This window comes from Micromys minutus (assembly GCF_963924665.1).
Source record: "Micromys minutus genome assembly, chromosome: 10".
NCBI lineage: Eukaryota > Metazoa > Chordata > Mammalia > Rodentia > Muridae > Micromys > Micromys minutus.
Genome location: NC_137979.1, coordinates 13053511 through 13071364, shown reverse-complemented (window position 1 = coordinate 13071364; position 17854 = coordinate 13053511). Strand labels below are relative to the sequence as shown.

General features: G+C 46.7%; 1 protein-coding gene across 1 annotated transcript in view; it reads left to right on the top strand.

Annotated features, from left to right (window-relative positions):
* The window catches only part of TOP3A (DNA topoisomerase III alpha), a 32313-nt gene extending 15422 nt beyond the window's left edge, over positions 1 to 16891 (top strand). Inside the window, exons 5-19 of the mRNA XM_080922215.1 lie at positions 437 to 545; positions 1378 to 1521; positions 1641 to 1811; positions 2044 to 2144; positions 2994 to 3068; positions 4654 to 4736; positions 5471 to 5678; positions 6649 to 6834; positions 6960 to 7089; positions 8559 to 8672; positions 8774 to 8939; positions 10653 to 10796; positions 12383 to 12505; positions 13894 to 14582; positions 15545 to 16891. Coding sequence (XP_080778341.1) covers positions 437 to 545; positions 1378 to 1521; positions 1641 to 1811; positions 2044 to 2144; positions 2994 to 3068; positions 4654 to 4736; positions 5471 to 5678; positions 6649 to 6834; positions 6960 to 7089; positions 8559 to 8672; positions 8774 to 8939; positions 10653 to 10796; positions 12383 to 12505; positions 13894 to 14582; positions 15545 to 15723 — 2622 coding nt within the window. The 3' untranslated portion in view covers positions 15724 to 16891. The remainder of the gene's footprint in view (positions 1 to 436; positions 546 to 1377; positions 1522 to 1640; positions 1812 to 2043; positions 2145 to 2993; positions 3069 to 4653; positions 4737 to 5470; positions 5679 to 6648; positions 6835 to 6959; positions 7090 to 8558; positions 8673 to 8773; positions 8940 to 10652; positions 10797 to 12382; positions 12506 to 13893; positions 14583 to 15544) is intronic.
* Positions 16892 to 17854: the final 963 nt, after the last annotated feature.

Genomic DNA, 17854 nt, shown 5'->3' with positions numbered 1-17854 from the left:
ATACCAGACACTGCACCATGAACAGTTTTCTGCTTCCCCCGACCCCCAAAAATTTGAATGCTTTAAGACAGCTATGGTCCTCAGTCAGATTTGCTGATGGACTCTTGTTGTTTTGTTCTTGGTTTTGAGTTTTTTGGTTGTGTTTCAGTTTTGAAGCAGGTTTTACTCTGTAGCCCAAGCTGGCCTGAAACAGCAATCTACCTCAACCTCCCAAATGCTGGGATTGCAGACCTGGGCTGTGTTGCCTAACTAGGGGTCACAAGAGGGTGTCGGATCCCCTAGAACTGGAGTTACAGATGCTTGTGAGCTGCCACGTGGTCCTCAGGAAGAGCAGCCACTGAGCTTTCTCCAGCCTCTTAAGTCGGATCCCTTCGTGTAAAGGAACCGAGTAATTTCCCTTCATTCTGTGCTCACTGTGCTTCCCCTGTAACTGCAGAGGACTCTGGAACGAGAGACACGGCATTGTCAGGCATTGGTGATCTGGACGGACTGTGACAGAGAAGGTGAAAACATCGGGTTTGAGATCATCCATGTATGCAAGGCTGGTGAGTCTGTTACTGAGCTTTTCTGCTTGTTGGGGTGGGGACCCGTCTTAGGGTTTTATTGCTGTGAAGAGACAGCATGAAAAACATTTAATTGGGACTGGCTTACAGTTTAACAGGTTTAGTCCATTATTGTCATGAACGTGGCGGTATGCAAGCAGACATGGTGCTGGATAAGAAGCTGAGAGTTCTATACTTTGATCCTCAGGCAGCAGAAGGGAAGACTGCCACACTAAGCCTAGCTTGAGCATAGGAGATCTCAAAGCCCTTCTCTTCAGTGACACACTTCCTCCTACAAGGCCACACCTCCTTATAGGTCACACATTTTCTATGGACCAAGCATTCAAATACATGAGCCTACGGGGGCCATTCCTATTTCAGCAACCACAGCGTCATTAAGTGGACTAAGGTCAAGTTTCTCCATATACAGTTCTCCTGAACCATTCACAGAACCACACATAGACGTACATATACACATAATTAAAAACAGTAATAATCATTTTTATTTGTTTGTTTTTGAGACAGAGTTCTCTTCGTATCCTTGGCTATCCTAGAACTCACTCTGTAGACCAGGCTAGCTTGAAACTTAAAGATCCACCTGCCAGACAAGGCGGCCCAGTTAGGAGAACAGATCCTACAGTTATTTCTGACAAGGCTTAGATTAAAGGTCATAATACCCTTCCTGTTTGCTATTTGTATTCCATTAGTTTTAACTAACAGGTGAAAGGCAAACCAGCTTCTTGTACTGGTTTGTCTGGATGTTGTGGTGGTTTGCTTTTGTGCCAAGATGCAGTTATGATTAAGTTTAGCATCTGTGTTTCTGTCTCTTCTGCAGTAAAGCCCAATCTACAGGTGCTGAGAGCCCGCTTCTCTGAGATCACACCACACGCTGTCAGGGCAGCCTGTGAAAGCCTGACTAAGCCTGACCAGAGAGTGAGTGATGCAGTGGACGTGAGGCAGGAGCTGGATCTGAGGATCGGTGAGGAGCCACGTGGGGCTGCTGGGCACCTAAGGCACCTTGGTGTTAAGTTATGGAGTCAACATAACTTTATGGTTTATTGGTTCTCTTCCCTGCCTTCCTCCACCCTCCTTTTCCAGGAGCTGCCTTCACAAGGTTCCAGACCCTGCGGCTCCAGAGGATTTTCCCTGAGGTGCTGGCAGAGCAGCTCATCAGCTATGGCAGCTGCCAGTTCCCAACTCTGGGCTTTGTGGTGGAAAGGTTCAAGGCCATACAGGCTTTTGTGCCGGAAGTCTTCCACAAAATTAAAGGTAAAGCCCAAGGTTTCTGCTCTAGAATCTGCATGGCCCAGAAGGACAAGAGGACTGCAGAGCTTAAGTAAAGGCATGGCTATCGTTCCGCCTTGCTGCCTTTCACCTATGCAGGGTACTGGAAGGGCCCTTATGTGCCCAGGCCCCAGACAATAACCCTTTGGTTTTTCACTGTAATACTCCATTTTTCATCTGCCATGGCTTCCCTGAAATAACCTCTGTTTGTTTATAGTAACTCATGACCACAAAGATGGGACCGTAGAGTTCAACTGGAAAAGATACCGACTCTTTAACCACACAGCTTGTCTTGTCCTTTATCAGTTGTGTATGGAGGTAAGGAGTTTTTTGAGAGTAGTGGTCTAGGAAGCATTTTTCACACTCCCTAGCAACTCTTTCCTGTTGGCAGAGGTCATCCTGCCCTATTTCCTGTTGAACTGTGCTTGCTTGTTGGCTTAGAATGTACACTCCTAGGACCTGCAAAGTGGCTCAGTGCCTACTGCCAAGTCTGAAAACCTGAATAAAATCTCTGGGAAACAGATGGTGGAAGAAAAAAAATTGTGTATGTGTGTCTGTCTGTCTGTCTGTCTGTGTGTCTTACAGGTTAGGTTTTGTTTTGTTTGTGTTTTGGTCAGAGCAGTTATCCACAGCACTTAATCTAGCCTGGCCACTGGTAGGTGAAGTCTTTATTCAAAGGTGGTCCTGGGGTATCTGAGATTGCTCCCCACTACTCCCAGCCTGAGGCCTGAGCACTCACTTACCACAGGAGCTGACAGGTCTTCATCCTAAGGGAGAGACTGCATGACTTGATTTGTGAAGCAGTAGTAGACCCTGATCTAATAGCAAAGAAAGCTGGGCATAATGGTGCATGCACTTGGAGGTAGACGTGGGAGCATCACCTCAATTCCTGGTAAATTTGAGTCTACCATAGGCTACATAGAACCAAGTCTTTAAACAAACAAAACAAGTTTTTTAAGTAGAGCTTTTAGATAAATCAGAAATTTTAGAAGTGGGTAGCTGGGATTCCTCTCTGAAATACATACTTTTACCAGTGACGGCATCCACACTGTAATCCACACACAGAATTCATGACATTGAATGGGATGTTTCCCTGGGCCAGATAGCAAGGGGACTTAAGGTAGTATACTCTTAGCTAATGTGAGGTTTGTGTTCTTTCCTTTGTAGGATCCCATGGCAACGGTGGTAGAGGTCAGGTCTAAGCCAAAGAGCAAGTGGAGGCCTCAAGCTTTGGACACTGTGGTATGTTCCAGATAGATTGTTCCAGGCACTGAGGAACAGTTGCTTCCTATTGTTGGGGCTACAGTTCTTCATGGGCTATGGCCCAGTGGAAGGGATATTGCCCATCTTGAGGCTACACATTGGTGATGCACTTGGGAGGCAAGGCGGATTTCTATGAGTCAAGGCCAGCCTGGTCTACAGATTGAGAACCAAGGCTATATAGAGAAATTATGTATTGAGAAAAAAATTTTAAAGCCATGAAGAGAAGCACCAGGGAGGTCTGAGTTTGCTCAGCCTCTTTTTTTTTTTTTTTTTTTAATGACTTATTTATTTAATATATATGAGTACATTGTTTGTTTTCAGACACACCAGAAGAGGGCATCAGATTCCATTACAGATGGTTGTGGAACTACCATGTGGTTGCTGGGAATTGAACTTAGGACCTCTGGAAGAGCAGCCAGTACCCCTTAACTGCTGAGCCACCTCTCCAGCTCCCTAGCTCAGCCTCTAAATACAGGATTATATCAGGTTCTGAAAACAAAAGAGGAACATGGGTGTTCAATAACACCATAATTGCATAATCAGAGAATCTTGATGTCTTCTTAGTCCTTTTCTAAGTTTTTATTTTTGAGGGGTACATTTTTTGAGACAGGGTTTCTATGTAGTCCTGGCTGTCCTGAAACTTACTACTGTAGACCAGCCTAGCCTCAACTCAGAGATTTACCTTCCTCTGCTTCCTAAGTGTGGGGTTCAAATCATGTACCACCATGTTCAGCCTTTGCAGGTTGTGTAGACAAGAACAGCCTCGAAGGGTGTTTCCAGTGTCTAGGGGAAACGTTTGAGAGTTGAGTCATGTTCTCTAAGGGTGGTTCTCAGATTTTAGCATCATTCTCTTGTCAAACTACTTGTTACAGTTAAGTTGGTAGGACAGGTCTGTGATCCTAGTTATCAAGAAGCTAATACCAGAATTTGAGGCTAGCTTGGCTGTATATAAAGCTCTTGTCTAGAAAAAATAGACTATCTCAGCTTGGTACTGTGAACCAGCTAACTTCTTGGACAAGTACCAGCTGCACATTATCTTGAAGAACCACTCACTGGCTTCCTTAGGAAGCTAGAGCGATTGGTACTGGTGATTGTAACATTTGGAATGTAGAGGCAGGAGAATCATGAATTTAAGGACAGCCTGGACTGTATAATGCTGTGTCTCTAACCAGGAGAAAATTTTTATATATGTTTCTGTAGTTTTGAGACAGGATTTTGCTATGCACCCCTGGTTGGTCTGGAACTCACATGGATGAGGCTAACCTAGATTCTAGAGATCTTCACTAGATCACAAAGATCTTCTTGTCTCTGCCTTTCAATCACCTTTGTGATCTTATTTGTTTTCTTGTTTTGGTTGGTTTTGGTTTGTTTATTTTGATTAAAAGTATATTTTAAACAACAGCCCCATTAGTTGAGATCCACTTAGCAGACCTTCCCCTGCTCTGTCCCCCTTGACATGATGGTATAGCTGAGGTGACAGGACCAGAGCTGCCTGGAAGTAAATTAGGTGCTTGTGTTGTGCTCTGACTCACGAGAAGTTTCATCCTTCTGTCTCTGTTGACAGGAGCTAGAGAAACTGGCGTCTCGAAAATTGAGAATAAATGCCAAAGAAACCATGAGGATTGCGGAAAAGCTCTATACACAAGGGTAAATATAAGAGCGCACAGAGCAATCTGAAATCACTCCTTCCCCTGCCCTCCACACTAGGAACTTAATCCAGGGCTTTGCACACAGTAGGTATGCACACTACAGGAGGCCAGAGGTGTTGGATTCCTTGGAATTGGAATTACAGACAATTGTGAGCTTCCTTGTTGGTGCTGGGAATCAAACCCAGGTCCTCTAGAAAGAACAGCCAGTGCTCTGAGCCAACTTTCTGACACTGGGGTGACACTATTCTTTATCTGCTTTAAGAAAAGTTATAGAGGGGCTGGAGAGATGTCTCAGAGGTTAAAAGCATGTGCTACTCTTGCAGAGGACCTAGATTCAGTTCTTAGCACCCAATAGTGCCTCATAACCATCCCTAACTCCAGTTCCAGGGGTTCCAATGCTGACTTCTGAAAGCACAGTCATTCTGGTGGTACACAGATGTTCTGTCAGATTGCTGCTATAAGGAGCCAATGGTGTGCCCTGAGCCAAAAGGAACTTGCTGAATCTTGGCCCTTTATCTTACAACATGCTCTTGCTTTCTTGTCTAGGTTCCCAGAATATCCTAGCAGGAAATCCTGGTGCTTTTCACCCCTTGAGGACCCTATCTCCAACTACCCTGTCTCAGCTTAAGTGCTTTCCAGTTACATTGGAGTGTCAGTTGGACAACTACAACTTTCAGTGGTTACAAAACAATGAAAACGCCTAACAATGTCCTTTTGGTACCTTTCTCTTAGGTACATCAGCTACCCCCGGACAGAAACAAACATCTTCCCCAAAGACTTAGACCTGGTTACGTTGGTGGAACAGCAGACCCTGGATCCACAATGGGGGGCTTTTGCTCAGAACATTCTTGAACGAGGTGGCCCCACTCCACGAAATGGGAGCAAATCTGATCAAGCTCACCCTCCCATTCACCCCACCAAATACACCAGCAGCTTGCAGGTTGGTTCCTCTGAGTGTGATCCCTGCTGGAGCACAGGGCAGATGCAGGATAAGCAGTGAACCCTGACCTGGCTCGGTCGGCTCTGGTGTTTGGGAACGGTGATACCAAATGTCTTTTATTTCAAGAGGGCAGTGGAGGAAGCCTTCAGCTAATCTGTTTTTATTTTTAAATTTTTGCCAACCTTTGTGCTAAGACAAAATTTTATTGTGTAGATGAGGCTGGCCTCAAACTCAGAGATCTGCCTGTGTCTGCTAGGATTAAAACTGTATGCCACCAGGCCTGACCTTAGTTATTTTTATTATATTTTATTCATTGTGGACATGCGTGTGCAGAGGTCAGAGTACAAGGATGTAACTGGAGGTCTACACAGAAAGCTCTGTACTTATGCTATGTCTTTTCTGTTTATAAATGCCAACATTTGGGCTGGTGTAATAAAGTGGGTAAAAGAATCCATAAAAGGGAGACTGCTAGATATGTAGATGAATGGCTCATGAACTTTTTAACAGGATGAGCCTCACTAAGTCCTTGTTTTCCTGACTGATGGACTATTACCCCCAACAAATCACTGCTCGTGCACGTATGAAGGTAGCCTAAAGCTTTCGTCCAATGTCATCCGTCAGTATTTAGAAAGTATCTTGCTAATTTCTTGTACTTCTACCTCACTCTCCCCGGTCAGAGTTGTGAATGTTGCATTGTGATACTCCCTTAATCCTGACACCCAGGAAGCAGAGGCAGGCAAATTTTTGAGTTTGAGTAGAGCGCCATAATGAGACACTTTTTTTTTTTAAGGCAACAAGAGTAGCTTCCCAAGGACTCTTACACTCACATTGTTGCAGAGTTTGAGGAGCCATAGTTCCTATTCTGTGCAGACTTGTGGCTCACAGTGGCGTAAATCAAGTTGAAACTCCATTGGTACTGTGCTCCTTGAAACATACTGTTGTGAAAGGAGTGTCACCTCCTTTTCTTCAGGGAGATGATCGGCGACTGTACGAGTTCATCGTTCGCCATTTCCTGGCTTGCTGCTCTCAGGATGCTCAAGGGCAAGAGACTACTGTGGAGATTGACATTGCCCAGGAGCGCTTCGTAGCCCACGGCCTCATAATCCTGGCCCGGAACTATCTAGATGTCTATCCGTATGAACACTGGAGTGACAAGGTGATAAGGGGGTGTCCCACTAGGGATGGGGCAGCACTTGTGCTCCAGCCTGTGACTCCTGATGGAGTAGGGCTGAACTGAGTGTGAGGACAAATGATCTGAACTCCACACGTGCTCCCCTGTAGCTCCTCCCTGTCTATGAGCAAGGCTTCCGCTTTCAGCCCAGCACTGTGGAAATGGTGGATGGGGAGACTAGCCCACCCCAACTGCTTACCGAAGCTGACCTCATTGCCCTCATGGAGAAACATGGTATCGGTAAGTATCTTCTGTGGGGATCTCATATCTCTGGGGCGTGTTGTAGGCCAGGCATAACCTCCTGGCAGGGAAGGCATTATATCCCTATTGCTATTCTGTCCTTTCAGGGAAGGGCCCGAGTGTATTTCAGTGGCAGAGCACTTGCCATTCATACATGAAGCCCTTTAATTCCATTCCAAATCCCGACTCACAAATGAAAGAAAAAATATGGTAGTCAGACTGCAAAGGTTAAGACCTCACCTAAGGTCACAAAATACGTACACTATTAATATCCAGTCCAGATAACTCCATGGCTTACATGCTTCTTACATTTGCTTCTACAGTGCTAGAGGTAGAACTTGTGCAAACTAGGCAAGCACTCTTAACACTTAGCCTAGGGGACCTGAAGAACTCAGCACTGTTCCATGTGTGTAATGATACAGGTGCTTATTAAACTCAAGACTCAGTTGAAGGGCACCTTATGGGCTTTGGATTGGTTGTTCATTTTGATTAAGACCAAATAAGAGCTGAGGCAGGAAGGTTAAAAGTTTTAGGGCCAGACTGGCTGCTGAGGAAGTCCTTGTCTCAATATAAAATTTAAAAGGCCTGGGAACCTAGCTAATATGGTGACACAGGCATATAATCCCAGCACTTAGGAGGGCATGAAGGCAAGAAGACCAAGAGTTCAAGGTTATCCTTGATATATAGCAAGACCCTGCCTCAAAAATAATAAAAAGTTCTGTTCCAGGCCAGGAGAGATGGCTTAGCAGTTAAGAGAGCTTCCTCCTCTTGCAAAGGACTTGAGTTTCTTGCTCCCATGTTAGATGGCTCATGGCTACCTGTATGTAACTTCAGTTCCTAGAGATCTGATGCCCCTTCACGGGCACCTAGACTCATGCACATACCCATGCTCAGAATTAAACATCAGCCAGGAGAGGGTAGCCTTCATTCTGATTTTCAGTTTGTATCTCCCTAGCACTGCAGCTGCACTTAAAAGCTCCCTGGGCCACAGCTCTTGAATAGAGGTGGACGAAGCAAAATTGAAGACCTTTAGATGTTACAGGGTCTCCAGTGGGCCACTCAGTATAGTCTGACATGGGAAATAAGTATTTAAATGGGGAGTTGTAAGGCTGGAATTGACAGTTGTGAGCCTCAGATGTTAGGGAGGAAAGTCAAGGTGGCCTCTGAGACTGCTAGCATAAGTCAGATGTGAATTAGAGATCTCTGCATAAACTGCCCAGGCATAAGAGGTGCTGCCATCTGTATCACCTCAGAATAATGGGGATATGAGATGAAGTTGGTGGCAAACATCTGCAATTCTAGCAGTTGGAAGGTAGAGGAAGATTCAGAGTTTAAGGACAACGTTGGCTACAGAGCATGGTCAAGGCCAACTAGGGCTGTACTAGATGCAGTTGGTGATGATAGGGATGTGGTGGTGGTGGTGGTGGTGGTGGTGGTGGTGGTGGTGGTGATAAGGAAATGGTTTCTAGGTACTGATGCAACTCATGCAGAACACATCGAGACCATCAAAGCCCGGATGTATGTGGGACTCACTTCAGACAAGCGGTTTCTCCCTGGGCACCTGGGCATGGGACTTGTGGAAGGTAATGCATTAGGGAGTTGCAGTGAACAGTGGGGAGGCCAAAGTATCCCAAGTTCCCGACTGTGTCATTTAGAACCTCACAGCACTGCTCTTTCCTTGCAGGTTATGATTCCATGGGTTATGAGATGTCCAAGCCTGACCTCCGTGCTGAGCTCGAAGCTGATCTCAGGCTGATCTGTGAGGGCAAGAAGGATAAGTTTCAGGTTCTAAGGCAGCAGGTGCAGAAATACAAGCAGGTTTTCATTGAAGCAGTGGCGAAGGCAAAGAAGTGAGTGCCAGACCCTGTTCCCTGTGCTGGTGTCTTGTAGCTCCCAGACATGCTACAGCACCCTCAGAACTGAGAGCCCCTGGGGAGACATGCTACAGCACCCTCAGAACTGAGAGCCCCTGGGGAGACATGCCACAGCACCCTCAGAACTGAGAACCCCTGGGGAGGATGATATAGCACCACCCCTCAGAACTGAGAACCCCTGGGGAGGATGATATAGCACCCTCAGAACTGAGAGCCCTTGGGAGGGATGCCACAGCACCCTCAGAACTGAGAGCCCCTGGGGAGGGGGCTAGCTCCACAGGCATTGTCCCTTGGATTTCCCCCTCTGGGTTTCTGGGTTCCGTTTATTCCTTTCTAGACAAACTGACTCTAATGGATCTGATCTTGAAAAGTGCCGCTCTCTCCTTTTTACTCTGCCTTGGAAAGCAGCAATCCTTTACATCAGTTATCCAAGTTCTAGTGTGGAATCCATTTATTCTCTGGAGCATTTGGGGGTAGCAGGTAGCAGATTATGTGTTTTGTTAGAAATAATACATTTTCAAGCCAAAGATGATGTGGTTCCTGCGTATCATCCTAGCACTTAGGTGTCAAAGGCAGGAAGATTGCTGTGTGTTCAAAGATATCCTGGGTTACAAAATAAGACCCGGTCTCAATGGAAAAAGGAAAAAAATGGAAAATGTGTTTCCTAACCCTGATGCTATGACTCATTAGCACAGAAACATATTTAGATTGACTTCCTAGCACACTTGAACTCTCTGTTGTGATATCCTGGCTGATAGAAAGCACTTGCTAAACCTCAGGCTAGGATTCTCCATAAGGCTAGCAGACAGTATGTTAGCTACTCGAGGGTGGCACTGAAGATTAAATTGGTCACCAGTAGTGGCTCATGATTGAAGACATAATACAAACTGTGTCCTAAGCTTTTAAATAGCTGAGTACCTGGAGACACCTGGAAAGCACAGCCGTGCAATCTGCTCGTGCGCCTTGTTCTTTGCATTTCTCCCGTCTGGATATTCTGAGTTATATGACCCACACAGTGACTCAGACCCTGGGAGGCCCCCTTTGTAGTCAGAAGCACAGGCCACATCCTGAGATTTGCAGCTAGTGTGTGAAAGGGGAACATTCTTGGTCACTGAGCTCTCAGTCTTTGGGGTCTCGCTCACTCCAGGTAGTGGCGGATTGGAATTAGGACACCCAGCTGGTGTTCACTGGGCAGCTTCTTGGTGTGTAGGGTCAGTATTCTGTATGGCTATTTATATGGATGGCAGGAAATGCCAATTGGGTTTTTTTGTTTGTTTTTGTTTCTGTGCTATGAGAGTGTACATATGGGTGTGTGTGTGATGGGGAGTGTCCCAACGATTCAACTTGGGCTGTCAAGCTTGCACATTTACCCACTGAACCTTTGGGCCAACCCCAGTTTGGGTTTTTTAATCCTTGAGACTACCCTGTAGCAGAATTGTATAGACAGACATTGCTAAATGTGTACTATTTGTGTGAGCCTAGGGCTGCTGTCATACTTGGAGCCTGGAGCCAGGAACCAGAAGCCAGGGGCAGTGGAGTAGAGAGCTCTGTCTCCTTTCTGCTCTCTGCTCATACACTGGCCTATGGCTCCCTAACCAACTGGTTCCAGTCTCCTGTGTATTGTGGATACCTAAGAGTGCTATAAAGGCCTTTTAAATGAAACTGGTTTGTGTATTTGCTTTTCTTCAGGTTGGATGAGGCCTTATCTCAGTACTTAGGAGAAAGGACAGAGGTGGCCCAGCAAGAAGAGATCTACCCAGCCATGCCAGAGCCTGTTCGGAAGTGCCCACAGTGTAACAAAGATATGGTCCTCAAGACCAAGAAGAGTGGTGGGTTAGTGCTGGCTCCCCGCCTGGTGCTCACCCAGTTTATATTGGGGTGGTCTCTAGTTCTCAAAGGCCATCTCAGACCATGCCCATTACTATTTAGAAGCAGGCCTGCTCTCCACAGACACTGGGCAAGATGATAGAACTAGGAGGGTAGTAAGGTGGCACCTGGGTGCTGAGTGCTATGGGAATATATATTCCATTAAAAGTAAGAACGCTCTTCTAATGGACCCAAGTTTGGTTCCCAGCACCTACAAGTATCTCACACCCATCCATAACTCTAGTTCCAAGGAATCCAATGTCTCTGACTTCCAAGGGCATCAGACACATAAGACATTTTTCCCTCCCTAAGGGTCATATCTACTTCACAAAGCTACATTAAAATGGCATTGTTTTTTAAACAGTTTTTTGTGTGTGAGCCCACTTGTCTATATGTGTGCCACAAGCACATAGATGCCTGCAGGATCCAGAAGAGGGTTTTGATGTCCTAGAACTGGAGCTACAGCTGATTGTGAACTGTCCAGTTTGAGTGCTGGGAAGCAAACTCGGGTCCTCTGCAAGAATGAGTAGTGTCCCTAACCATGGACAGAGCCATCTCTCTAGCCCCAGGGATTTTTGTTGTTGTCTATTTTCGTTTTTTTTATTTGAAGTGTAGGAGTAGAACCCAGGGCCTCATATACTTGGCAGCTTTCTTCTACCTACTCCCAACCCAGAATGGGTTTCTGTTTTGTTTGCTTTGTCTTTGATCCAGGGTCTTGCTTATGTAGCCTAAGCTAATCTTGAGCTCTAAGTCTTCCTGCCTAAGCTTCCCAAGTACCTGGGATATACATTCCCACACTGGGCTGAGAGTGGCAATTTTTAAAGGGGCAAGAGGAAACACAGTACTTTGTATGGACAGGGCACTTGATACATAGCTTCATCTTAGTCAGTGGTATTTTGTTTGTTTTGTTTTTGAAACAGGGTCTCATCGCTCTGTAGCTCAAGGTAACCTGAAACTCAGTATGTAGCCTAGGCTGCTCTCGCATTTGTTGACTCTTCCTCAGCCCCCCATATGTTGGAGAAGCACCACACTGGTGGTGGTGGTGGCCTAAGTAGAGTCAGCAGTAGTTACATTTTTTTTCCCCTTGAAATAGGGTCTCTCTGCGTAACTTTTGCCGTCCTAGAACTTGCTCTACAGACCAGGCTGGCCTTGAACTCAGAGATTCACCTGCCTCTGTCTTCCAAGTGTTAAGTAAGATCAAAGGCATGTGCCACAACACACATCTATAGATGGAATTTTTAGAGACATGAGAAGCATGCAAGAAGGGCTTTTGATTATTCTGTGTCAGCATGTCCAATTAGGTGTGTTACGAGTGTAAGCCAAGAAGTACTTGCTTTGAGTGGCCTTTAATCCCAGCATTCTGGAGGTAGGGGCAGATATATCTCTATGGTCAGGGTGACTTAGTCTGTATAGCAAGTTCCAGGACAGCCAGGGCTTCAGTGAGACCCTGACTTAGAGAACCAAGAAAATGAAAGAAGGTTCTTCCTGGCAGATGGATGTAATCAGTGTGCCTTCTAAATTCCTGGATTTGACCTGTCCTCTTTGCTCTTCAGGTTCTACCTTAGCTGCACAGGGTTCCCAGAATGTCGGTCAGCTGTGTGGTTTCCTGACTCGGTGCTGGAGGCCAGCAGGGACAACAGTGTGTGTTCCGTTTGTCAGCCACCCCCTGTGTACAGGTAAGCTGGATGACTCTGGGGGCATGCAGAACTCTTTCCTGTCCTCATTGAAATTCAGAGTGTCTCAGCAGTTCTCAACCTGTGGGTCATGACTCCTTTGGCAAACTTCTATCTCCAAGTATTTACATTATAATAGCAAAATTACAGATAGGAAATAGCAATGAAGATAATTTTATGGTTGGAACTGTATTAAAGGGTTGCAGTGTTAGGAAGGTTGAGGATCACTGCTCTAGGGAATGCTGTTCTCAGCCTCTGCAGAAGCCACAGAGACCTGGCTGCCTCTGCCTCCTGAGTGCTGGGACAAAACGGTCCATCATGCCTAACTTGGCACATGCACATTCCTTCTTTCTTTCTTTTTTTAAGATTTTGTTTACTTATTTTATGTAAATATACTGTCACTGTCTTCAGACACACCAGAAGAGGGTATCAAATCTCATTACAGATGGTTATGAGCCACCATGTGGTTTCTGGGAATTGAACTCAGGACCTTGGTAAGAGCAATCAGTGCTCTTAACCACTGAGCCATCTCTTCAGCCCTGCACATGCATTTCTTACTAACATATTTTTTAAATGACTTATGAAACAAAACGCTTACTTTCCAAACCAGATACATGCATCACCACTGAAGAAAGTAATTGTCTTAGTCAGGGTTTCTATTCCTGCACAAAACATTATGACCAAAAAGCAAGCTGGGGAGAAAAGGGTTTGTTCAGCTTACACTTCCACATTGCTGTTCATCACCAAAGGAAGTCAAGACTGGAACCCAAGCAGGTCAGGAAGCAGGAGCTGATGCAGAGGCCATGGAGGGATGTTACTTACTGGCTTGCTTCCCCTGGCTTGCTCAGCCTGCTTTCTTATAGAACCCAGGTCTACCAGCCCAGGGATGGCACCGCCCACAATGGGCTGGGCCCTCCCCCTTGATCACTAGTTGAGAAAATGCCTTACAGCTGGATCTCATGAAGGCATTTCCTCAACTGAGGCTCCTTTCTCTGTGATGACTCAGCTTGTGTCAAGTTGACACAAGACCAGCCAGGACAGGGATGCTGCTTTCATTTGGGCAAGATGGGATATAAACACAACCATCTCTGTCCTGTGCTCCTCTGAACCACCACATGTTCCATCGTTTCTTGAAAACTCCATGGAGCACATGTGGAAGCATGGGGGTAGACCAGAAGAATTCTTACCCCAGAGCTCCAGAGTCCTGAGGGGGCCAGGGATGTAGAGCAGTAGAACTTTCCAGAGGTGCCTGCATTTGAGTCTGAGCGTTCATCTGTATGCTCCTGCTCTGTGTTCTGAATGGGCTTCCTGGGGATTGCGAGGAGGCTGTGGGTGCCACCACTGGGCACCAGGGCAAAGAATAACATCTTGTCTCATCTTGGCCTCACTAGGTTGAAGTTGAAGTTTAAGCGTGGTAGCCTTCCCCCAACTATGCCCCTGGAGTTTGTCGGCTGCATAGGTGGATGTGATGAGACTTTGAAGGAAATCTTCAGCCTGAGATTTTCACAAGCTCCACCAAGAGCGTGCCAGCCCTCTGGCCACCTGCAGGCCAGCCAGGCCCTCAATAGGATGGACAGCAGTCAGCAAAGCCGGTCTCAACCTGTGTTTAACAGACATTCTGGACCTTCAAAGGCAGTGGTCCAGACCTTAACACCACCCACTGCTGCTGCTGAAAGCAACTCTGTGACCTGCAACTGTGGCCGGGAGGCCGTGCTGCTCACTGTCCGCAAGCAGGGCCCCAACCAGGGCCGGCACTTCTATAAGTGCAGTGGTGGTGACTGCAACTTCTTCCTGTGGGCTGACAGCAGCCTTCCCACTGGAGGAGGGCCCCCCACTTCTGCATCAAGACCCGCAGGCAACTCTGGGGGGTTCCCATCAGGCTTTGGTGGCCACATGGATGGGTTTGGCAGCCTTAGTGGTGACAGCGATGGAGGTACAACCTGCCTATGTGGGCAGCCTGCTGTCACAAGGACTGTACAGAAGGATGGACCCAACAAAGGACGCCAGTTCCACACCTGTGCCAAGCCACGAGAGCAGCAGTGTGGCTTCTTTCAGTGGGTAGATGAGAACGTGGACCCAGGTAAGGCAGCAGGGCAGCAGGTCCCTACAGGGTTTTCACGGTGGCTACCAGTGCAGAGACCAGAGGAGGAGGGAAGGCAGATCAGTGTAGTGGGGGATCAGCAGGGCATTGCTTTGCCTGTGTTTCCTCATCGTTTAGTATGGTGTGACCCATGGGGTCTTGGATTCACATTCAAGAGTAGTTGCTGTGCCCAGCACTGTGACAAACACACTTTTTACATCAGGTACTGTTCATCTGCGTCACATCAGTTTTACAAATGAGATGAGGCTCAGGCTAGTGAAGGGCTTTACTATATCACAATAACTATCACAATAACAGGGCCCAAAGTAGCAATAACCGTCTTCTCCTCTGCAGATTGTCACCCTTGCTAAGTCCTTGATACAGCCTCATTTTATCTAATGGCACACTGACTGTGAAGATATATAGGTATGCCCAAAGCTACATAACTTGGCCATAGTGTCTCAGGAATGAATGTTATAAGGACTGGCCCCCCAGACATTGGATCACATGTTTTGGCCAGTGCAGTGCACAGCAGTAAACAACCTTATCTAGCCCAAAGCTAAGCAGATCTTTTCCATCTCAGTGGGCTGAACCTATCAGCTTCAGTCTCCTCAGCCACCACTGATTCCATAGGACTCCTGTGTCATGAAGGAGCCAGATAAGTTTCAGACTATGATTTTTATTTTGTATTTGTTTACTTATTTATTTGTGTCTGAGGTGCACATTTTGAGGCAGGTTATGTATATAGCCCAGGCTGGCCTCAAACTTGCAAACCTTCTGCCTCAGCCTCCTGAGTAGCAGAATAGCAGGCATGTGCCCCCATTGCTGACTTCATGGGATTCTTGTATTTGTGTCTCCAGATGCAAGAAATACTGGAAGGTTTGGTGACAGGCACGGGACTTGGGGTCTTTGCTACTTGATCCTATCAGTTGTGAGCACATCTTTCCTGTCTTCTTCTACAGGGAGTTTTGCAGCCCCAGCATGGCCAGGAGGCAGAGGAAAAGCCCAGAGACCAGAGGCTGCAAGCAAAAGACAAAGAGCTGGTTCCTCAGATGCAGGGTCTACAGTAAAGAAGCCTCGGAAGTGTAGCCTTTGCCACCAGCCTGGGCACACTCGGCCCTTCTGTCCTCAGAACAGATGATGGCAGGTGGAGGAAGTTGCCTAACCAGAAATGAACTAAGTAGGACCAGGTGGCCATCCACTGTTCTGGAAACCTAGGGAAGTACTGGGCTTTAGAGTTGGCCTTTCTTTATTAGGAGTACCAAGACCAGACATATCTGGAAAATCTGGCTGGCTCTGCTGGAAGCTGCTGCTTTGTCTGTGGCTGCCGCACTGGTGGAAACTGAGATGGGCAGTCAGCATGAAAGCAGAACTGACCTCAGTGACCTTCCAATCTCCGACATGGCCACTGCCTGTCAAGTGAGAAGCAGGGAGTGCTTCCCACCCCGCCAGCACAGGCTCTGGGCATCCCCGTGGGCCATCTGACAGCTGTTTGAGAAGTGGCTGGCCTGTTCCCACAGAAGCTTCCACTCCTGCTCCATCTAGGACACTCAAATCTCATGTGCCTTAATTTAAAAAAAAAAAAAAAATCCACTCCTGTTTTCAGTCTGGGGATGTCAGCAGGAGCCAGAGAAGGCCAAAGGGCCTCTTCTTGGGACTCTCCCCACCCATCTCTGCAGTCTTGCCAGGTTCTTCCCTGCTGTGGCTTTTCCCTTGAAGCTGACAGATCCAGGGCACTGACCTTTGCAGAGGAGGCTGTGTTCTTTGTTTGCACTCGAAAACTTCTAGACGAGTCATGCTAACTTTGTCCTACACTTGAGAAGTGAAATGTGAATTGTTCCTTGAGTTACAGGTTTGTTCATGAAGCAACTGGGGTTGTTTCAGTCCAAGCAATAGCCTTGATTAGACCGGAGCTCTCAGCCCGGCTGGCAGCAGGGTTTCACCAGTGAATAGTCCTACCATTGCTCTGTGGGCACCGTTTGCAGCCCGCACTTAGCATCTGACCTTGGTCCACCACTCACAGTGGGCTTACCTGTTTGATTACTTCAGTAGAAACCTCATATACGTGCTGTGCCTAGCATCTTTCCCTTAGCAAAATGTTCACAAGATTTGTTGAGATTGATCATTACTCCATTTTGTCTTGTTTTGAAATAGGGTTTTTTTGTTTTTCCCTGGCTGTCCTGGAACTTACTTTATAGACAGGGCTGACCTCAAGCTCAGAGATCCACCTGCCTCTGCCTCCCAAGGGCTGGGAATAAAGGTGTGCGCTGCCATGACAGGCTTCCATTTATTTGTTTGTCTGTTTGGAAATTTTGTCCAAGGTCTTTATTGCTGCTTAGTCTTTGCTTTGTTTTATTTTTCAAAACAGTATTTCTCTGTGTAGCCCTAGCTGCTCTGCACTCTTGTAGCAGACCAGGCTGGCCTCAAACTCAGAGATCCACCTGCCTGAGTGCTGGAATTAAAGGCATAAACCACCACTCCTGACACTCCTTGGATTTTTAAGAAGCTCTCTCTTTTTTTGATTAAAAAAAAAAAAAAAGTTGGTGAAAGTGAGAATGACAGAGTTTTACATTCCTGGCAAAGCTGACAAGGATAATAACTGACCTGGGACAGGGAACTGTCATACTCTAAGCACAAAACAGGAGACATGACCAAGAATGTTGTATGTTGATCTTACAATTGCAAGTTATGGATTCCCTTAAAAAAACTGTTCCCTTAAAAAAACCTGAAGGAAATAGCAAGTGATTAGTTTTCCTGGAGGACCAGAGGAAGTGGGAAAAGACAGAGAAATCGGGTAGGGAGTGAGTGATTGGGGAGGAAAGGCTGTCTGGGGCTGAGGGCTGAGTCCAGTGATGGCAGACTGGACCTAGAGCAGTTTGTGTTTGGGAAGGGTCTGTGAGGGGAAGGGGACATATACCCAGACAGTGTTGTCTCTTCTGTTAGCTGCCTTGTCAAAAGAACAGGTGTTGAGAGGGGTGACAGTTGTTCCCTGGGTTCACTGTGTGAAATCCTTGAATGAATGTGGGGGAGAGAATGTGTGTGGGTGAGGAAGAAGGGCAGTGGGAGGGAACAAGACAGTGGAAGAAGAGAGAGGGAGGATGGGAGTAGAGTTACCAGATGGAGGGGTGCTGGTGGCAGAGACTCTGGAGGTTGAGTGGAAGCTTACGTGGCTATCAAGGATGTCATCTGAGGCTGAGTTCAGGGACATACCTATTAGGGCCTCATGCTAAGGCCATGAAGTACTGGATAGGAGTACTTTTCATTATGCATGT